Source organism: Barbus barbus, assembly GCF_936440315.1.
Source record: "Barbus barbus genome assembly, chromosome: 50".
NCBI lineage: Eukaryota > Metazoa > Chordata > Actinopteri > Cypriniformes > Cyprinidae > Barbus > Barbus barbus.
The window spans coordinates 14947170-14971036 of NC_136728.1; the positions used below are offsets into that span (position 1 = coordinate 14947170).

The following is a 23867-nucleotide window of genomic DNA, read 5'->3' on the forward strand; positions in this document are numbered from 1 at the left end:
TGCTTGGTTGTTGTTTTGGTAATGTAACTTGGTAATGTAACAAACTTACATTAGAACACGAAACTCCACGGAAAGACAAGAAACTAAAGTAAAAGAATAAAAATAAAAGGATGTAACGAGACTAAGTTGTTTTCCTTCTCATTATGGCACGTGAGCCAGAGCATGCTCAAAGAGCAGCACGCGGTGGCAAAAGAGAAGAAGAGAGTAACTAAGAGAGCATTTTACGAAGAAGAGTAAGAGCGACAAAAGGAAGAGAGAGAGTAAGAGAAAAGAGCAAGAGAGACTAAGGGGAAGTTTGATGGATGTCCTGAGTTTTTAAACTCTGATTTCAGACCGTTTCATCTGGATGTCTTGACCAATTAGATACTGTCCTTGCTTGGGGTATTGCTTTGTTTCTCCACTCCACTAATAAATCGTTGTTATCTGTTCAGTCAGAGGTCCGAACTTTACAGGCTCTTGCAAAGTATACTTTTGAACATCGATTTCTATAACAAGACTATGATACATTTGACAAATAATTGATTGGAAGAAACATTTAAAGCATGAATTTTCAAACTCATACATACCACACATGCATCTGAATCCTTCAGCTATTACCACTACATACACAATGAGTGATTAAAACAAGGATATTCAAATGTGTGTTACATACACAATATGCAGTTATGCATAGAAATGATTAGTTTCATTAAAAATGGAAAATTAAAGTCTTTTATGTGGTTCTATGGAGAACGAAGGCATGTTCTTTTAGACAAAGGAATTTTGGTTTGGTCTGTCTTCTATGTGTGGAGACCTGCCCAAGAGAGTCTGTAGCTCGTGATTTTCTATCACAGGTTTACATGTGAACATCAGTCTTGATTACTTGTAACAAATTTGACAGTCTCCTTCTTGAACTGGAATTATCGATAAGTGTTCTTTTGTCTCAAGGTTGTAAGCAATTCTGTGAAAGAGGCTTGCTGGTTAGTTTGCTTCAAACTAGCTGGTGCTCGGATCTGGACAGATTTATTACATCCTGTTTCTTGGAGCCTCTCTGAATTCCAGTTCCTCAGGTTTCAATGTTCTGATCGCCTCTTCACTTTGTCTGTTTCAGTCTCTGATATCTTACAGTTGGTTGCTATTTTTCGTGGGTCAGTGGTTGGTTGGTGTTTTTCCTGGGTAAGTGCTGTGGTGGAGAGATATTAGATAAATGAATAGATAAGATATAAAAAATAATTGCTGTGATTATAGTTAATATTTATATACAGGTAAGACAGCTGGTGCTTGCTTGGCAGATAGAAGGAGAGTCACTAGAATGTTTCTAGATTTGACATATAATGGCACTGGTACTGATCTGTCCTAGTTCCTACTGGACTAGTTTGTTTACACCTATCCTGCTCCATTCACATCTCACTCTGTTACACTGCATCAGCTATCCAAGAAATCCCAGAATACACACCTAAATGTTAACTTATTGACTCGAGCAAATCTAAAACCATCAGCTAAATGAGGAAACACTTATAAACTATTAAACTATATTGCAGCTTGTGTAGTGCCCTTTTGGCAAGCGTTGACAGAAGAAGGTGGAACACACAGAGTTATAATCTGCCGCTATTGTGCATGAAATAACACTCTTATGGACAATTCTTACGCTGAATAATGCAGCTTGTTTAAGTAATTACCAACGATTGTGTAGCACTAGAATAGAACACAGCCTGTAAGTGGGGCCCTGTTGTGCCTTCTGTGGATTGGATCGTTCAATCAAGATTATACCACTTACACCAGCCCGTGCACACAGTCTACGGCTGTCAGTAAGGGGCTGGGTGTTTGATTTTTCTGCTTTTTGCTCCCTTTCTTTGAAAATAGGATGTTGAGAAAGATCAAAAGACAGACAGCCAGGAGGTCAGATAGACACAGTCCCTGAAAGTGTTTTAGAGTAATCAATCAGCCCGCATTTGCGTGACTTAGACTTTAAAGCTCTCCTTTTAGGTAATAGCTTTGATTTTAGAGCAAATGCACATGCTTTTCTCTCCCTGTTTCTGAAATGTGCAAGCATTGTTAAGGTTTTATTTCAGTTCCTTGACCCTCAATGACTGGCAGTTCACCTGAAACCTGGTGAGAATGTACTAGAGCTCTGATTGGATGAGCAAGTAGGTGCCACCCATCTCTTGGACAGGTATATGACATAATGTATATAGTCGTGTCCTCCTAATATGATGGCCACTCTGTGACCTCAAAAAGGTATTAGGGTTCTGGGTAATGGTTTGTGTATAAATAACAACTCTATCTATCAATCTTTTCGTTCCTCTTTCATCTGTCACTCCATCCTTTTTGTCTTTGCTTCTGTTGTCGCCTTCTATTCTTTAAATCTTCTCGAAGTGCACCTCTCTCACCATTACCTTGAGAAATGGCCTCTGCTTCAGTCAACTCATTATTTTTCTGACTTTAGTGACACGTGCTGCAGTCCTCAAGTCTGTTTGATTATGATTCCACAAGGTCTGCCGGTTGCATTAAATGAGCTCATTTATTCAGCACCAATTGGTCTCCAGGTAACATCCAGTGTTTCTTTTGCTTCTAAAGGGATAGTTCACAGAAAGGAGCATTCTGTCATCATTTACTCACCCTCTTGTTGTTCCAAACCTGTATGACTGAAGAAGATATTTTTTTCAGGGAATTTATTTTAGAAGGTATTTATGATGTGTTTGTCCATACAGTGAAAGTTAGCAGTGTCACCTCTGACTTTTATTCTATGGATAAACTGGAAACTACTCTTTTAGATCAGTGGTTTTGAGTGAAATGCTCCCAATTGTCCAATACAATATTTAAACTTATTTATATTAACAGAAACATTTTATTGTTTACAATAACAGGAACTGTAATTGTTATAGAAGCTGCGTATTTTTATTAACAGAGAATGTTCTAAATCTATACATGATCTATATATAGGAATAGTCCATGAATCAATAGATATATATTAAAAAGTTAGTTATTAGTTATTGATTAATTTTTTATTATTATTTTGTTTTAAGCATTTAAATTTAGATTATAGATTAATAAATGTTAATATATTGATATATCAATACATTTTCATTATCATATATTTTTTCATAAGTAATCCTGTGGCCTCCTTGTAGGCACCAGTTCAGTTCACCAATTCAACTCAAAGAAAAATAAATCCACTCATTCCTTTTTTTAATTCAAAAAGCAAAAATGGAGAATAAGGTGAGGCATTTACTGTTTAAGTGAATGAGGCCAGTTTTGGGAGGATTTTAAAGCAGAAATGTGAAGCTTATTTTCATATAAGCACATTCATTAAACGTTCGATGACATTTGAGCTGTAATGCTCAAATTGAATCATTAATCATTTTTACAGTTGCTTAGCGTTTATTGCACCATGTCATGGCAACAAAGTTTTAAAACTGGATAGAAATGTATTTTTAAAAGTTAGTAAACAAGTTTTGTTCAGTTGAAATCGTGTTAACACACATGTTTTGGCTATATTATTGAACAATAGTATTTTAACATAAATTCGCATACAGTATATGCATGTTTTGCCCCTTTCACTTCCATTTTAATTGAAAAGTTACAATCTGTAACCCGGATTGTTTTTATTTTTTTTTCAAGAAAAGTATGGTCAAGGTCAATTTTTCTGGTAATCAGCATTATGCCACAAATGCTGTAGATTTTGAGTTTAACATGGACTATTCCATTAATGCTTCAGTCCTCATGACTGTGTAAACAGGAAGTAGCAATTAATAGCTAATTATACTTGCGTTGGCCTGCATACATGACCTGTTTCGCGCTTTACAAATTATACCACAATTATATACTAAATTAGGATGCGTTAAGTGGCTCTGAGTTTGCATTTACATCCGCATGTCTTTGACTGCACAATGCTAACGTTAGTCTTTGCATTGTTACTCACAATACTGATTGACAGGGCACAAGTGTAACCTTTCCCAGCAACACCGTATTCATCAGAAAATAGCCTGAGGTGGAGCCACTCCTGCAGGCGTTTGTGATTCGCGTCCTTGTTTATTAAGGGCTGCGATTCGTGAGCGTACGTGGTTAGGCATGGCTGCCCTCTCTGCCCGTGTTTGCCACAAGCCTGTCAGTCACCTGAGGAGTGTGAAGCCGCCGTGTTGTTCCCCGCAACTGACTCATATATCCCTTCTGTGTCATCTCATTAAGTCCTAATTAAATGCATCTCATCTCCTGCCACTGTGATTGCGGCGGCTCGTGCCATGGAAACAGGGATAAAAAAAAATACACTAGCTTTGTACGAGAGAGAAGCGTGTTTGTTTACTTTGTTCGCTCGGATGGCAATCTTTGATTGGTTCCCTGTGATGTTGATTGTGGGCATTCAGCCTCAAACCTCACCCTGCAGTTTAGTATCTCACAAATTCTCGAACGCTCCATCAATCTTTTCATCTGATACCTCCAGAAGGAGCCAATAACATCAAGTGTGCTCCTGAGAGAAACTTGGAGTGGGCTTCTTCGTCCGACAATACCTCTCGGGTCTGCTAGCAGAGATAGCTTGGCACTGGAGGCAGGAGGAAGCAAAGGAGACGTCCTATTTTTTCCGCTTCCAGCCCTGGTAGTGGATGGCTCCACCAGTCTTGCATTGGACACATTGGAAGACTGTATTTCCCCTGACCCAAATGTCCATTGTCTGGGGCATTGCCAGGCCAGACAGCTCATTGTTTTGAGAGATATGAGCGAGTGGGAGCCAGGCTGTATGTGACTGTGCTTCACTTAAGCTTATGTAGCTCAAAAGCCCATTTCACTTCCAAAACAAATGTGCATATACTATATATATATATATTTTTTTTTTTATAGGGAGGAGAAGAATAGAGATCTGGGCATTGCGTTGAATCCCAAATTTGGCCTGTAAACAAGACCCTGTGATCCAACCTGACTCAAATTTTACATTTTCAGAAAATTTTAGGTTATATTGCTATGATTCACTAACAGTAAATATTACCATGCATATTATTTATCATATTGTAATTAATTCATGCATTTTTTTTAAGCTCATTGTTTCTTGATCTTCTGGTGAAACAACAGGCTTATTTCTGGTGATATATGTGTGGGCTTCTCCAGTCATTTAGTCTGCTTAAACCTTGCCCCTTTCTTACAATGCACTGCAAACTTGCATTGAGAGATGCTTCCATCAAACAAAAAACAAAAGGATTGACCCAATACCCTTGATTTATCTTTTTCTACCTTTTTCATTATGATATTCCATTTCCCTCAGATGTACATCATATATGACCCTGCACCACAAAACCAGTCATAAGGGTCAACTTTTCTAAAATTCAGAATTCCATTGATGTATGCTTTGTTAGGATAGGGCAATATTTGGCTGAAATACAACTATTTGAAAATCTGGGGGTGCAAAAAAATCTAAATACTGAAATCACCTTTAAAGTTGTCCAAATGTAGTTCTTAGCAATGCATATCACTAATGTAATGCATAGTACAACAATAAGTTTTGATATATTTACGGTAGGAAATTTACAAAATATCTTCATAGAACATGATCGTTGCTTAATATCCTAATGATTTTTGGCATACAAAAATCGATCATTTTTAGGGCCCTATGAAATCCGTTTTATTTTTTCTCAAATTCCGTTTTTTTGGATTTATTTTTAGCCCTTTCGGATTTTTCGGATTTGTTTGTTTTCTTTTCACTTCTAAGCAGTATTGACCTTTAAAAATTCAGTTACACAAACTCACAATTCAGCTTTTTTATTTAAACTGTTAATAAAGCACATTCAAAATTCTCCAAAATTCAGCCAAATCTCTGGCCAAAAATAACAGTAACATGAAGGTAACAGTTACAAAGTAGGGTTGATGAATATTAAATTAAAGAATAATTGTAACCATGCTGCAGGGAGACAGAAACATTGAAACAACGATATCAATTAATATGTCAATATTACAACAAATAAACAGTCATATTACATTCAAAATTGTCCTATATGTGCTGTCACAGAACGAAACGGCACAAATAATTGGGGTGGAGATGGGGTAGTGCGAAAAAAAACTTAGCGTGTGTTGATGTGCAGCCTAGAGTTTTCTTGAGCCACTCCCGCTGAGTGTCTGACCATTACCGCCCACTCCTGCAACGTGTGTCCCGTTCCCGCAAACATTCTAATATTGTATATCATTTTCGCGCTATTAATAAGTGAAATCACATTTGAATGAGCGCTCGCAGTTCACTTTCACTTTAGATTACACGATCACGCACACTCTGTGTAAAGTGAGCACATCTTTACAGTGCGTGAATTAGACACGTTGATATTCTGATCATATTTATTTCCAAGAACATTTTACCAATTCCAAACCACATCAATCTTATCAGGAGCCACTCGCTTCGACATTTTTTTCCTTGCGCGGGAACGTAAGGACGTATGGTTACTAGGCAACATGTTTAACAATGCCATTTGGCCACGGTTTAGGTAGAGACCTTTCTACGTTTGTTGTTTTAAACTGAAAAAATGAGAAAGAGGTAAAAAAAGTTTTATTTAATGTCAACAAAATATATGCATATTCCGTGCGATTCCGAGAATTCCGTTTTCATGTGTAAATTCCGTGATTCCGTCCGCGTTTTCCGCATCACGGAAATCATAGGGCCCTACATTTTGACCCATACAATGTATTGCTGGCCATTGCTACAAATATACCTGTGCTACTTATGACTGGTTTTGTGGTCCAGGGTCACATATGGTCTGTAACCATTACATTGAGACTTCAAAGTAAAAGATTGCGCACAGAGGCAGTTACGAAGTTAAATGTAGGCTGGGTGGTTAGACAGTTACATTTTCTACACTTTTTATTTGGTGTTTTACTGCCACCAATGTTCAGTTCACCTGGAAACTGCCGTGAATTGTATGTATAGGTAAATTTTTGGATTAAAAAAAAAAAAAAAAATGAGACCAGGCTGAATAAAAATAAAATGTACTGTAAGTATTTTTTTCCTTTTAATAGTTAGTAGTCTGTATGTCATAGCCCAGAAAATCATGACTTTCCACTTGCTATTGCTAGCTGGTTGTAGGTGGTAATGGTGGAGGAGACATTCGAGTATTTGATTAGACAAAAATGTGCATTACGCCCCTGCTTGCAGGATGAGTCAGCAATACTTTTGGTCTATTTTCCAGCTTTTAGGAATACATTCATATACTGTAGATGGCTATAGCTATGAAATTATCAATAAAGTTTGTACACCCACATCTTTACTAATTCTTAACATTTTAGTGGAGTCATTATGTACTGTATGTATAGTATGGGAATGACCAAGATTTAATATAGACCAGTCACGCAATCAATCAAATTTAGCCACTATTTATTCCTCAACAAATCTATTTTGAAACATTTTAGCATGAGCTTTTAGATCAAAAGGGTATTTAAGCTGAAGATAAATTCCTTTAAGCACATCCAAACTTTTGACTGGTTGTGTATGTAAAGTCATTCACTAAAAGTCACAAAGCTTCAGTTTTCATTTCATGGGGTCATGAGTGTAACGTTTTCAGTTTTTGGAGAACTATCCCTTTAAACTTTGTGTGTGTGTGTTTATCTGGTTGTTGCTGCTTGTTGTTGTATACACCGTAATCCTCATTTTTCCAGATCAGTGTTTTTATATATAATGCTCTGAGTTGGCAACTGTTCCCAATGGACCAACAGAAAAGGGCAAGAAAAACGGGGTGCTGCTGGCATTTTACCAGCTGCTTATTGTCAATTTCTTTCTGAGTTTCTCCTTTGACATGCACACACACACATCCACATTAGCCTGTGGCTAAGCGCTATCTTATCCATGCTAACTGTTCATTATGAGAACATCCTTGTCGGTCTGTGTGTTTGTGACACATCCACCCGTTCATTCTCACCTCTCAGACTCTCAGATTCTGTCATGTCGTGTCATGTCTGAGCAACTGTTTTCCTTTTTATTTGGTTCCTGTAGCACCAATTAATCTCTAATTATAAATTTCAGATGTTGAAAACATTATTGTAAACCATAACCTTCTGTTTCACAGTGACAACACTAATTGATGCCCTGTAGCCAAGACCCAAAGGAGCATTCGTAATCTCACACTCCGTGCTCTAGAAACGCACTGAATGGATTATTCCTGAAAAGTCATAAATCTTTCACTGTGAAGTGCGGAACTGAGACAAGTGCCGGTCAGAGATCATTAAAGAGACAATTAGTGCACCGACCCGATGCCCACCGCTCTGCACGCCCTGGACAAACGTATCATTTTCTGTTTTCGTTCTTTTCTTCGTGACTGTGACAGCTAGGCGTAGTATCACAGGCTATCTCCAGGGGGAGCTAATACAAATTTGGACTGATTTATTGCTCCCTATTGAGTAGAGAAGAATATTTGTCTTTGGTGTCCTAGTGTCTACTGTCCTTTTCTGCAGTCCTTGAAGGCCACAAGAAGGACAGTGGTGTCACAGGCACCTTTGGGCCTCTGCGGCATTGTGGGTAGGAATTTGCGATGTATCATGGCTGTGACTGCAGCGATAATGACCTAAGGTTGTAGGCTTGCCGTCTCACGAGAATAGCCCATATGATGTGGGTTCTATATAAAACCTAGTTCCGTATCTAATGACTAATATGAATGACAACTTATTTGGCTTCAATATCAACCAATACTTATTTGGCTTCGATATCAACCAATACTGCTAAACTCACCTTGCCTTTTCGAGTTTGTCTAATGATTAGCATATCACCATGACCATTTCTGTACAACAACATCTCTTTGGTTCCTGTATGTTATTGAAAAAGGTTTTTGTTATTGGGGGGGATCGTGGACCTTTCAAAAGATTTAATGCTTAAGTTTTTGAATGAAAGCAAATTTCAAAGAAGTCAATTTGTGAAGAGATGTAAGATCATTTAGCGCCACAGTTAGCAAAATCCGATCTTTTTTGATATTTAAATACTTTTGATTTCAAATACTTTCTTGTATTCAAGTTTAATGTGCACTGTCAACTATAAAAAAGCAATTCGTAGGTTGATTTACAAAAAAGTTTAAACAATGCCTCTGTGTTGCGTACAAAAGTTGTTTATTTGAGCATTCTGACTAAACCAGCATATCAACACTGGACCAACCAATGGAATGAGTTTGGGGCGGGGCTACCTGTTTGGCTGCAGGAAAATCTGTTATTATCATATTTTTTTTGTGCCGCTATTAGTACAGAAATGACCATTTACCCACTTACCAGTGATTCACTTTTAAAGATTTTCTTGAAACTACGAAATCTGCTTATACAAAAACAACTATTTATATATTTTTATATATATAGAGAGAGAAAGGAGGTTAGACCTCATATTTCATACTCTGCATGATGACTTGCCTTTAACAGTAGACATAAAAGGCAAAATGAGAAATGTTATTTTAAAATGCTAACTCCCTAAAGAGTGATTCACTAAGCATGTATCCCCATTTAACTGTATGTAGGCTATATATTTATTTATCTTTTAATTTATTTTTATTACTGAGGTTTAAGGCTGGGTGAATTAGCATTTAAAGCTGGCTTACAGTATCTGGGACAGTGCAAAAAGCCATGAATAACTGACAGCTGTAGAAAGCAGACAAGCGTGGAGGATGAGGCAGCCGTAGAAACGAGTCTGAACAAAGCAAACGGAGCGATACATTGCTGACAGAGGGGATTTGAATATCCATGTGTAGGAAGGAGGGCCAGCTTTGCCTTGGAGAAGAAACTCTGACCTTGAAGATGCATGTGATGAATGTGTATTGGTCTAATAGTCACAGGGAAGCCAGTGAAATATTCATACGGACTTATTTATTTTTGATGGGACTGTGTGGTGTAGGTGGAGGTTTGTTTGCAGCTCATTTCCAAGCAACTCTGTTGTATATGAAGCCAAATGCCGGTTATCCTTCAAAACTGTGCACAAAATATGAGTTTACAAGACAATAGGGCTGGAAGATCTGCCTTTTATGGTCTTCAAGGTTTATTTGAGGTCGCGAAAGGCATCACAGTCTCGCAAGAACTCCACAGCGGCAATTACTGCCTCGCAGGTGTCTGATATAAAAGATGTTTTCTCATCAGGACTGCCAAGACCGTTCTGGTGCCTGTCTAGCATCTACGGCATTCCGCAGATAACACTCTCCTCCTGAGGGAGTGACACCTGTTGTCTGTTGTTTACAGGTAGAAAAAGCCTTTCCCATGGTCCGCTGGCTGGCTGAGGGAAGCTCAGGGCCTGCCCCCGGCCCTCGGTTACCCCTTCATGCATAGTTACCTTACCCGCGACTGCAGGCTATGTATCTAATTGCCATTTTATGGCCGTTTAGCCCTTGCCTTCACTGTGACTCCTTTGGCGTGTATTATTGATGAGGCGCTGCCATCCCAGAGCAGCTCACCAAATGCTTTCGGGCATTGAGAGTGCAGCTCTCTGTCATTTCATTGTGAGGCTTATACGTCGGCACGTGCATATATTCCAAAACCACGGCGTGGCCGTTCACGGACGCGCAGATGTCGTGAATATCGTGGCTAATTAGACACAGCTGTGCCATGGCGATATGCGTGCAGAAAACGATGTAAAATAATGTGGCTTTTTGCTGCATTTCATTGTCTGCTCCCTTTTCCATCTACAAAAAGATGCTCTCATTTAATTGAGGTGTTAATCAGAGATTTGGAATTTAATTACTGAGGTTTGTGCAGTGGGACATATATTATTTTATTCCTTTATATTCTGAGTGAGCTGTAGCATTGCTAAAGTAGTAAACTTTTACCTCAGCCTATGGTAACAAATTTAGGCTAAATTAACATATTGGGGCCGGCTAGTTTGCAACTAAGTGTATTTTGATATTTTTTCATAGATGAATTTGGGTAACAGGGTTGAAGGGTACATTTCTATGTAGCTAGGTGGTAGAATTTCTAGTTTTTCAGTTGTAAATCTTTCCTTATCATAGTCAACATAGATTTCTGTTGAATTATGAATGTTTTTTGTTTTGTTTTGTTTGCTTATTTTGTACAGATCATGATTATTTTCATGCGTTTTAAATATAACAAGCTATTTTAGCCATGCAGCTTTTATTGTAGATTATCTAAAAGCTATTTTAGCTAATGTTTATGTAGGCCTACAGCAGTTGGTAGCTTAGCATCTAAGCTATTTTTGGGTACTCTTGTTCATTAAGTGTCTAATCTTGTCTTTAGTATCTAACACATTCAATAATAATAATAATAATAATAATAATTAGCATATTAGCTTAGCTCATTTTTCTTAGCATCTTACAGTGTTACAGACACTGTCCATTTAACATAGGAATGCTATCAGGGTAAATATCACCTGTTAAGTTGGCTTTCTGAACGTACTCTCAGAAATATATTGTGTATTTCCATCTTTAATAACAATCTCAACCTTTGTATTTAGGTTGCGTGTCACGTTTGATGTGTGATTTGATTATTTATTTTTTTATTGCCTCTTCTCTAAATCCAATTTTAGCTGACATTTCTTCTGACTTTAACGAAGTATGACCTTTGAAAAGGACACTTCCTGAACGTGGACAGCAGTTTGGGCAGCTTTGCTATGCTGCAGATGAGTGAAGCTCGAGTCGGCTTTCATGTGTTTGCGGTGCTTCATGAAAAGGCCTTCATGTCGTGCGCTTCTGTTGACGTGTTTGTCATCATCGCCGTCACCGAGGTTGACGTCACACACCCGAGAACAGCAGAAACGAGTGCATGGAAGCGTGTGCTTGGCGAGTAGAATGTCTGGTTAGGAGCTAATGAAGCTTTCAGAGGGACTCAAAAATTCCCCTCTCTCTATGCTAATGCGGGTGAATGATCTGTCTCAATAAGGCCCTTAACCCTCCTTCCCACGTCCCACATGCGCCTGACTCCAAATAGATGACACAGTAATGACATCATTCATATGCAAGGGCACACGGTGAGACCCCCTCCGCCTTTACATGCGCATCAAGTACACGTAGGCGTGTAAACATATACACGTAGAGCTGTTATCCGGCTAACAGGAAACGTTTAAAGATGCTCCTGATCTCATTTGCCAATCACCCAAGCCTCGTTCCTCTCTGAAAGTCATTACCGTAATTGATAGTCTGTGATGATTTGAAAGGGTTTATTTGGGAGCTAAACTCCCTCAAGGGAGTAAGATGGTTCACACACATCTTTGTTTATTGTGCTCTATTTTCAAACTAACGGTGTGTGTGATTATTTTCCTTTCTTTGGAAATCTATGTCTTATTCTCATTGAATTACAATTTATGAGAATAAAAACATGAATGCAGAGGTGAATATTTCTGCTTCTGAATAAATGGGATTCTCCATGAATAGACAACAAAATAGAGCCTGAACTGAATCTCTTATTTATTTTTATTTATTAATTTTGGTCAGTGAAAGAAGGTGCTTAACCTTCAGAAGATTTTTGTTAACTAAATATTAAACAAGATTTTTCATCAGTGTTCCCTTTTCGAGGGAACTTCGAACTGCGTCCTCTAGGGGTCGCTATGGGGAATGCCTCGGCGTAACCGGTGTCTTGAAGCATATATCTTCTAATCACGACAATAACATTGGCCGGGCACAGCCTATGACGTCGCTACCCGGCGCGGCCACAGTATAAAGGGGCGCCGGGAAAATACATCATTCTCTTCTTCGTCTTCACTGACCGTTTGTTTATGTTAGCAGAAGCTAAGCACGACTAGGAGTGCATGTTCTCTCGCATGGAGGCTTTGTTCTGATACCAGCAGTTTCATACGGCTTGCGGGTTGTGTGTGTGTGTGTGGTGAAGAGCAAGCGCGTTCAGCTCTCAAGGGAGTTGAATGCGCTCGTTGCATTCATTGCTTTTTTCTTGTGAGGGATAAGCACGCTCTGATACCCGCAGTTTTCACGCGACTCGCGTGTTGTGTGTGTGGTGAAGAGCAAGCGCGTTCAACTCTCTAGTTCGCCTACTAACAGATGACAGTCTCCCTTTGGGTGCAGCTGGACTGTCCTTTTATTCTGGCACTGCCTTCTGGTTGAGCCAGGGTGTGCTCCCCTCATTGCGAGAGCTAGCTATGCACCTCCTGTTCCCAGTTTGTGTCGTAGGGACAGCCTCAGCCCGAGGGCTGAGAGCACCGCTCTGAACATGGCAGTGCTCCAAAACCTCACTGCGGGAGGTTCTTTATGAGCCCTATGGCAGTGACACCAGGAAGTTGGCCGCTTGCTGCCTCCCTGATGAGTTACCCTGTTGGTCAGGCCTGGCTATGCTCTCCTCACCTAGAGGTTACTTTTGAGCTTGCCACTCCCGGTCGAGGGTCTGAGGACTCCTCTCACTGGGTCCTGCTTTCCCTGGAGCTCTGTTGAGCAGCAACTTCAGGTTGTTAGGCTCCTCTCTGCCTCCCTGTTAGGTTGCTGTCCTTGTTGGTCGAGCTTGCAGTGCTCCCCTTACTTAGAGGGTCACCTATGAGCATGCCGCTCCCTTCTGAGCATCTGAGTTCCCTCTCATGCTGAGAGTTAGGTTCTCCGCTCCCCGGAGCTCTGTGATTCAGCGGCCTCAGGTTGTTAGGCCCCTCTTTGCCTCCCTGTTAGGTTGCTCTCCTTGTTGGTCGAGCTAGCATTGCTCCCCTCACTTAGAGGGTAACCTATGAGCATGCCGCTCCCTTCTGAGCATCTGAGTTCCCTCTCATGTTGAGAGTTAGGTTCTCCGCTCCCCGGAGCTCTGTGATTCAGCGGCCTCAGGTTGTTAGGCCCCTCTTTGCCTCCCTGTTAGGTTGCTCTCCTTGTTGGTCGAGCTAGCATTGCTCCCCTCACTATAGAGGGTCACCTATGAGCATGCCACTCCCTTCTGAAGCGTCTGAGTTCCATCTCATTCTGAGAGTCTTGTTCTCCGCTCCACAGACCTCTTGTGATTCACTGTTGGTTGAGCTAGCATTGCTCACCTCATTTAGAGGGTCGCCTATGAGCATGCCTCTCCCTTCTGAGCGACTGAGTTCCCTCTCATACTGAGAGTTGCGTTCTCCACTTCACAGAGCTCTGCCATTCAGTAGCCTCAGGTTGCTAGGCCTCTTTTGCCTCCCTGTTAGGTTGCTCTCCTTGTTGGTCGAGCTAGCAGTGCTATGCTCACTTAGAGGGTCACCTATGAGCATGCCAGTCCTTTCTGAGCGTCTGAGTTCCCTCTCATGCTGAGAGTTGGGTTCTCTGCTCTCCAGAGCTCTGTCATTTAACATTGCTCCCCTCAATATAGAGGGTCACCTATGAGCATACCGCTCCCTCCTGAGTGTCTGAGTTCCCTCTCATTCTGAGAGTTAGATTCTCCACTCCCCGGAGCTCTGTGATTCTGCGGCCTCTGCTTGTTGGTCGAGCTAGCATTGCTCCCCTCACCATAGAGGGTCACCTATGAGCATGCTGCTCCCTTTCGAGCATCTGTGTTTCTCTCTCATCCTGAGAATTGGATTCTCTGCTCTGTGGGATCCACCGTGCAGTCATGGCATTGGGTCAGGACCGCCCTTCCCCTTAGGCTGATCTCATGGTGTGTTCGGCAGTGCTCCCCTCACTCCGAGGGTCTCTTACGATCAAGCTAACCCTCCCTGAGTGTCTGAGTTCCCTCTCATACTGAGAGTTGAGTTCTACACTCCCCAGAGCTCTGTGAGTCAGCAACTTCAGGTTGTTAGGCCTCTCTCTGTCTCCCTGTTAAGTTGCTCGCTTTGCTCCCTAGAATGGTGTTCAAATCCATGTTATGGTAAGTGCGCACATCAAGTGTTTTGCGTTCTTTCTAAAATCCTGTACGGTATGGATTACGTGCTGCTGCTTCATGCCCTTTCTTTGGGTTGGTTTAGCCCGGTTTCGCCTTGGGCCCCACTCTACCTATTTCTGCCAATATTTCTGGGCTTGAACAGGGTGTTGCTACCAAGGATCTGTTGGGACAGTTCCTTCAGCGAGCTCTCAGTAGCCCCTGGGTGACAGGCCAAGACTTAGTTACTATCCTAAGCGCTTGGTCGTATCCCCTTAAAGGAATCTCTTCTTCTGATTCCAAGGCTTTGAGCTCTACCCTGGGTCCAGGAGGCTCGGCCCCTAACAGGTAAGTTCTGGGGTATGCAGCTCAGGCCTTTGGCCGAAGGGGATGATGTCACTGACAGCCGTCGTACCGACCCAGGGGCAACTCCCTTAGCCGGGTAGAGTTGGTACTTAGTGCTTGCCTTTTGTGCTTGGCTTGCACTCCCCCCAGCATGGTGGCGTGGGTATTCCGTTCCCCATAGTAACCCCTAGAGGATGCAATTCAAAATTCCCCCAAAAAGGAACGTCTCAGGTCACCTATGTAACCATGGTTCCCTGAGAGTAGGGAACGAGACACTGTGTCCTCTAGGTTCGGTGCCAGGCTTCGGACGCAAGTTTCAGACAAAGAAGTGAATGACGTATTTTTCCGGCGCCCCTTTATACTGTGGCCGCGCCAGTAGTGACGTCATAGGCTGTCACCGGCCAATGTTATTGTCGTGATTAGATATATGCTTCAAGACACCGGTCACGCCGAGGCGTTCCCCGTAGCGACCCCTTAGAGGACGCAGTGTCTCATTCCCTACTCTCAGGGAACCATGGTTACATACGTAACCTGAGACGTTCTTTTTGCTTCTCTATTTTTCATTTTTTTCTCTCATTTTCATTTTTTATCTATTTTATCAATGTCATATTAACAGCAGCCCTGTTACAGAAATACTGTACTGTGATTATTATTTTGTATTATTGAAGCATTTTCTTATATTGTAATCATATTTATTTTGAAGTCATTATTTAATAATAATAATACAACTTTATTAGTATATTTATATAAATTATTATTGTTATATTATAAAAATATTTATTTATTTGTTTGTTTGTTTTTCAGCAAAACCAAATGTTGGATTGTAGTTATTGATAAACGTACATTTCTTATTCATAAATAATAAAATAATAATAATAATAATAACAATAACATTATTATTATTATTATTATTATTATTATTATTATTGTAATTATATTTTTTAACACAATAACTTTGGTAAAAGTGTTGAGTTTTCAGGTAATTATGCAATTTGAAAATCACATCATATTATTTACTTGTCTTTCTGGCAGGTTTTGGGAATATTAAAATTAATTGATTATTTAAAATATTTTGTATTTAGTATTTTATATTTAGCAATGCCTATAATGTTTTTTTATTTATTATCTCTCTCTCCTCAACTTTTTCTGTTTTTAAAAACATTAAAATCTATTATAGCTCTCTTAATAAGTCAGACTGGCTAACTGCTTCATCAATGTGCAATATTCAGAATCTTCTGTTTTTCATTGTCCAGTTCCCCCAGCTGTTGAAGTCCTTGAAAGTAATTTTTCCATTGCAGATTTGTTATTGTGTGAGGGTCTAGCAGGAATCAAGCCTTGACGGACAGCACTTCAAGTTTAGTCATCCTGATCCCCCAGACCCTTCCTTTACAGCCCACTGTCCAGATTAACTCTTCTATTGTGTGCTAAGAATAATAATGTCCCTACCAAAATATGGAGCCCTTGTGTGTCCCTGTGGAGGCCACCTTAATAATCTCATTATCAATTTAATGAGGTGATTAGAATGGCGAGGGCAAGCGGAGCAGGAGTGGGCGCGTTACCGAGAAACTTTCGTTTGAGGAACCGAAGGTTATTTTGTTTGTCTCTTTCCCACTCACCACCTTCTCTTGTCTGCGGTGTGTGTCAGGACGCTCTCCGTCACTGGTTAGCTAGTTCCTGCCTCTCATCCTGCGACACAGGAAATGAGGAGAAAAGAAAGTGTGAGGATTCACAGGCTGAAGTTGCTATGGCAACAAGTCAGAGCAGCAAGCACGTTTTTATTTTATTTATTTAATTATTTTATTTAATTATTTTTTGCTGCTGGAGATTCCTTATGCGCAACACTAGGGACCCGCTAAACGGATTCAGATTAGGCACATTAGCATGTTGAAGCGACATATCCAACAAGTGGGTGTTTTCGTTTTGCTTGGTACCTTTCAAGAACTCTCCAGGAAGCACACATTGTTTACAGCCATGATATGCCAAAAGGGCCCTTTAAGCTCTGTTTTTTTCCTATTATGACTTTATTAGTTACAAAAATAAGCATGTTGAGGTTGCTAAACAAAGTTGACAAATTTGTAGAACTGTTCAGACATATGTTAACTGCAGAAAAAAGGGAAATAAAATAAATAAATAATTATTATTAATTATTATTATTAATTATTAGGGATGCACGATATTGGAATTCTGCCGATATTCAATATGCCGATATTTTTCAACTCATTTTGGCCGATATCGATGCCGATACCGATATATTTCCTTTTGTCTGGAAACAACACCAAGTCTCTCCTGTGCAGAAATTATAGGCAAAATATTATTAATTTTGGTTAGTTTTTAACAAGAACTTATTTATTAGAATTAAATAAAAAATAATAAAGGTTTTTTTAACAGTACATTTAAGCTTTGAAAATAAATCAACTATATCAATCGCTGCATTTTTTCCCCCAGAAAGATGCAGTGTTAACCCTAATATTTTATTTTAAGATTTAACATTTGTAGATGGTCTAAAACAAAAGAGTTGTAAAAATTTAAAAAAATCTTTTAGAGCTCATGATTTGTTTAAAAAATAAAATGTTACACATTAATGAATAAATCAGTATATATAAAATTATTTAATTTACATGTGTCATGTTTGTGATTTTTTTTTTTTTTCATGTAAGCTATAGCTTCTGACCATTAAATCAAAACATACTTATTTTATTACATCAATTACTACTTTATTTAATCAGAAACACAGTCTAAATGTTATTTGTGTAGGCTATTTTACTTTTAATTTAATTAGAAGTAGGCCAACAGCGCCCCCTACAGATTAAAACTCCTTACAGAACGGGCATTAGGACCTGGGGGAGGCTGTCACTGCTGCCCCTGCTTGTGCTATAACTGTTTACTCTATCCCACACCGAACGCGTCATTCTGTACATGCCTTCACACATTAAATGCAGCGATCCAAAACAGTCAATCTATTCATCATTCAGACAAAACTTTGCTTCAAGAATGAGCCACATTGCTGACGTGATCTAATCGCTAGCACACCCTGAGCACATGCGAGTTAACCCCTTCCCCTTATCGGCAAGACATATCGGCATATTTTTGCATGTCAGGCCGATGCCGATATTTACATTTAAAGTCATTATCGGCCGATTTCGATATCAGTCCGATAATATCGTGCATCCCTATTAATTATCATTATTATATAGGGCATTCTGGCTTATTATTATTATTATTATTATTATTATTATTTCTCTTGAGCATTTATTGAAACTAAGCTGCTATTATCATGGTATGATATCAGAGTTATTAACGGATTAACATATTAACATCCACATTTGCATTATGCATTGCCAAGAGGTGCATTGCCAATCATAACGGAGGTCATTTATACTGTATTGATATCTTAAAAACACAGTAGTAAGGGTCAGAAAAAAAGTAGATAATGGTCATGTAAACCATTTTGTCTAACCTTCTCTAATGATTTTTCTTCTCATGAAGAAACTTTATAATAAATGGAGCTATTCTAAGTACAAACAAATCATTTGTAGTGGAAAAGATTGTTAGTTTCTTTCTTAGGGCAAACAAAAAATTTTATTCTATGGCATTGCTGTGAAATCTCCTTTTGGTTCATAATTTTGTCTGCTGGTACATTTTAGTGTTGGTGCCAAATACTGTTTATATATTTATTTATAAATGAACTTAAGGGAAAAATAATGTAGTTAAAATGTATAAAGTAGTCTATTGTTTATTTAGCAACAGTATTTACAAACCCTTTTGCTTTTCATAATTTGACAATTTTTTTGAATGAAACCGTATTTAATGAGAAATTTACTTGGGTTGTTTTTATAAATGCACTATATAAGGTCAAAACTTTTAAATTAATTTTTTTTTCTTTATTTATTTTTTATATAGAAACGAAAGTCACCAAGGCTGCATGTCTTAGATAAAAATACAGTAAAACAGTTATTTTTAAATATTATTATATATATATATATATATATATATATATATATATATATATATATATGTATATATATATATATGTGTGTATGTATGTATGTATGTGTGTGTGTGTGTGTGTGTGTGTGTTTATATATATATATATATATATATATATATATATATATATATATATATATATAATGTATGTATGTGTGTGTATATATGTGTATGTGTATATATATGTGTGTGTGTGTGTGTGTGTGTATATTATACACATATATGTGTATATATATAAAACACTTTTACAGTTTAAAAGTCTTATCTGTCAACTTTTGTTGTTTTAATGCTTCCTTCCTATAGCTGTCCATATGAGAGGTTTATTTTTTATTTATTTATGAGAAATTCATAAATTCAAGGTAAAATGTTTATGTAGGTTAATTCATCCTTTGTATAAAAGTTGATAAATTATGTAAACGTGATTTTAAAAATCTGATAAAAATGTACTTCCTTAAAATAATGTTTATGTTTAGAATTAAGTCTGATTTCTGTTTTATTTGTGAAGTGATGGATGACATAACCAGAATTGACTGTGGCACACGGTAACTTTTATGTTATGTTGTTATGCTATGTTATGTTTGATGTAGTGACATGGAAAATGTAACAAGTTTTATTGTTTGTACCATATGCCTGTTATGCTGACAAGTCTGGACTTGCATATCTGTGAACACTGGACTGTAAGATGGATATTTCATATTTAAACTTTATTTTTTGTAGTTGTCACGGTGTCTGCAATGTTTGCTGAAGAGAGAGACAAAATAAACAGCTGACGGACATCTGTATGAAGCATTGCTATTATTTCAAAGAACCAGTGTAGCTACACTTGCTAAATTGTGTACAATAACATAAGTAAAAAATATTAATTTTGATTTCATGTTGACTTTACATGTGCCATAAATTGAACTTGGTTATCTCAGGTCATACAGGCCCAGATCTGCATGTAGGCTGATAGGGCTCGACTCCTATTGTTCTCCGTACAGTTGTTCTGGTTAGCTGTAATGATCTTTTGTTTTGCTGTCAGTAATAAAATGCAGGTGAAGGAATGGGTCAGGGATGGCCAGCCAGCAGGCTTCGGTCCCCTGGGCGGCACTGGGGCGAAAGAATGCATCTGGGCACATTGATTATCTGTCAACTGCTCCTGATAGGATCTGAGCGGGTCAGTGTTGGGGTATTAAGTGATCTGAAGTATTCAATAAATATTGATAATGAAGGCCTGTTAGTGAGGCTCCAGGGTTTTTGCTTCAGTCCCAGGAGAGGCATTGCTTGCTGCCGTCCCACAAGGCCGTGTGTATTTGTGCATGTACTGTAAGTATGCAAGAGAAAAGGTGTCTACTTTTAGTTTAACTCCAAACCTTAATAAGACCTTTGGTGAAAACTTGAACGAGTTTGTACACGTAATACCTTTCAACCCACTGTAGTAGTTACTGGACTTGGACTTGATTATTTGTTGTCTTGAAAATGACCAAGTCTCTGTTTATTGGATTTGCGGGGCTGCAAGGTACCGTACCGCTGCACTTATTCCCTTAACTTTGGGCCGGTCGCTGCACTGCCGTTGTTTGCCTCCCCTGTGTTTTCTTTATCACCTTGTCGCAAATAGTCAGTGTTAAATCATTAAACTCTCTCTCTCTTTTTTTTTTCTCCTCTGCAGAAACTTGTCCGGGAACCCTCTGACAACTCTTTCATGGCAACTCTTTCAGAATCTCCAACTTTTCGAGCTGTAAGTTCAATGTTTTTTTCTTTATATTCTCAAGCCGTTATTGATTTTTTTCTGTGGTTAACTGGCGCATGGACACTCGGCAGGGTTGAATTTCATATCTAACATCATATGCGAATAGCGAATATAAGCCTTGCTTGTGCATTAAATGTTATTTTGTCAGTCCATAAATGTTTTAAACCCATCCTTTATGCTAGTTTCGCATCTCTGCATCATGTCAGTATTCATAGGAGGACTTCAGATGATGCCAACCTTGAACCAACATATAAAACTTAAAAAAAAAAAATTCTATAAGTTTAATGGTTTAAAAGTCATTAACTAACTGGATGATTTTCTCTGTACATATCTGCCATATGGACATCACCTTGACATAGTCACCACTGATAAGCTACTCTTAAATGTAATACAGAAATTAAAATTTTCTATAAAGCTGCTTTGCAACGATAACAAATAAACATGAATTGAATTTACATTGAATTTACATTGAATGTCAAAACCTGATGATTTCAAAATGCCACATACAATTTTGCACTGTTGGGTTTTTATAATGATATAATGGTTATTTATTAATGTTTTGGCTTTTGGATGTTGTCTGTTGTTGTTTGTTGTTTATTATAGCAAATTAAAATGAAATTGAAACTAAAATCAAAACCATCAAAAGTTATTTAATTTATTCAAACTTTATGTACTAAAGTAACTAAAACTGAAGTAAAAAAAACAAACAAGTATACAGACATGCGTGTATACATAAAAAAATACTAAAATGGCTAAAACATAGAACAAGAATTACTACAACTTTGAAATTAAAATGAAAACAGAAAATGAAATAGTTTATAATATAAAAACTGATATTAGAATATTAATTCTTTAATAGAATTAAATTAATAATTCAACTTTAATAGCATCTCAATGACACTAAAATAACATTGTTTCAAAATAATTTCATACACAGTATTGTTAGTATTGTATTAGCACAACTTTGTACAAGATGATTTATAGTTGATGTTATATGATGTGGTGTGCATTGTACGCTTCCAGTGTAGACTCTGTCTTTGCACTATCCTCTATATAATGAACTTTAAATAATTGGTTTAGCAGATTTGAACGTGTTAATGTTTATTTGGTGTGCGAAAAGAGTCATTTGGCAGTGGTAGCCATTCGTAGTGCTCTTGTCTCAGGATTATCGCAAATCATGTAAAGCAATTTCATAATTATGTTGGAGGTGCCATCACAGTTCTGTCCAACATGCAAACACCAATCAGCTGAGTGCATAGGGCTTTATCCATACAGGCATCTGTGTCTCGGTGTGTTCGTGTGCGCGTGACTAAACGTGATATTTTAAGCCAGGGAAGCAGGACAGCTCCTCTGAGGTGGCCCATCTTCTCAGCAGGGTTAGCACGTCCTTTGGAGATACTCCAAGGAGAGGAGTACTTTTGGATTTCCTGAGAGATATTGAACATGTGTTGTCCTTAGAAAAAGAAAAGTGCTAACAAAAGCATGCGGCCATGTACTTTCCATCTTAGTGGGTAACTATCCTAATTTTAGCTGCATCCAAGACATGGCGCTCTAGTTAGCATATTTGTCGAGTCAAGTATCTAGTGACACTTTGGTTAAATATGAGCTTATTTAGAATTTAAATGTGCGGTTAACATCATATTATGATATTTAGTCTCCTTTTTGGGTCCTTCATATTCTGCAGGTCACACAGAAATGACAAATTTCCTAGTGTTCACAGCTGCGCTTATCATGTGATTAGACTGAGGGTAAATGAATTTCATGTGACATAACGCAGGTCATATGGGTAATACCAGAGCCATGAAGCGATGATGATTGTGGGACACCCTCTCTAAAGGGAAAACACAACCATATTCCATATGTGCACTGTTGCGTAATACTAGCAAAAATGCCATCTGTAAGCCTCCTGATGTTTTCATTTCTCATTGGTTTTGTGCAGTCTAATCCCTCTATTAAACAGACATATTTTGGAGGCTACTTGTTGTGTCTGTTATTTCCATAAAAGCACAATTTCACGTGCAAATCAAAATGGGGCGTCCTTGATTTATAAAAGTTTATAAGATTTATTCATGTTTTTCAAGTGCAAGTTGTCTCAGCATTCAAGCCTCAGCATTCAAGTGCATGCTGAGACGGAACAGAAAACGGACATGTAAAGTCATCTTTTAGCTTAGCGTGCATGCCTAAAATTCAAATACACACAAAAATATGTCAAAATGTGGTGCTTGGTGATTATTTTCACGTAAACCTTCATTGGTTATGTCTTCAGTGAACGTAAATAGTTGAGAAAGAATATAAGTGTGTAACAGTAAATTGGATCCGTGCGGCTCTTAGAGTGACAGCAGTCTAATATTAATGCTGCCGACTCAGTGCTTTAAGGCAGGGTATAGGTGACTTGGTTCAAAAAACTTTTTTAGTTATGCTGGTTGAAAGTGCTGCAAGGTGAAAGGTGTAGGCAAATAAAATGTTCGACCAATCAGATTTTTCGGTCCGAACATTATGATTCGCTGTCCTACTTGCTTGTCAACGTATGTATTTGCATACCTCTGCGCACCCTGTTCACGCAGACATGATACGCCATCAGTGTGTTCCATTACGCTGTTGCAGATTAAGTGAGAATGGAAGGCATTATTTTTTTATTATGCGCTTTGTACTGTAAAGTTTTCTCAGTAGTGAATGAGATATGAGGGAATCTGACAGCATTGCATTCAACCTTCCAACAACACCATGTCAGTGTGTCGCTGGTTAGCCTCTGGTCTACCTGTGTGTGTTGGTGTGTTTTGGAGGAGGCGTGGTTTTGGAGAGTGATTCGCTGGGAGGGTGGGATCTTATGCTTTCAAAGCTTGATTGCTATACAGTAGCTAGCCTTTCTGAAATCACCTACCCTACATTTAACATTAATCAAACAACAAAAGTCAAAGAGAAAATCCCTCCCTGCTCTTGACAGAAGGACTTTTGTAGCTTTAATAGCAAAAAAAAAAAAAAGTGAAGACTATGCTGTTTTATTTTACATTTGATTATTAAATTTCTGTAGTAGGCTATTAACTGAATACTTTAGACTCCCCACACAATGTTTAAATCACTGTTTGCTTCATTGTATATATATTGTTTTTTTCTAATTGTCCGTTGACAGTTTAATTATTTT

At 38.4% G+C, this 23867-nt stretch overlaps 1 protein-coding gene across 1 annotated transcript in view; it reads left to right on the top strand.

Moving 5' to 3' along the window:
* Positions 1 to 23867, top strand: part of ntrk3a (neurotrophic tyrosine kinase, receptor, type 3a) — a 207904-nt gene that overhangs the window by 63007 nt on the left and 121030 nt on the right. The window contains exon 4 of the mRNA XM_079414124.1: positions 20645 to 20713. Coding sequence (XP_079270250.1) covers positions 20645 to 20713 — 69 coding nt within the window. The remainder of the gene's footprint in view (positions 1 to 20644; positions 20714 to 23867) is intronic.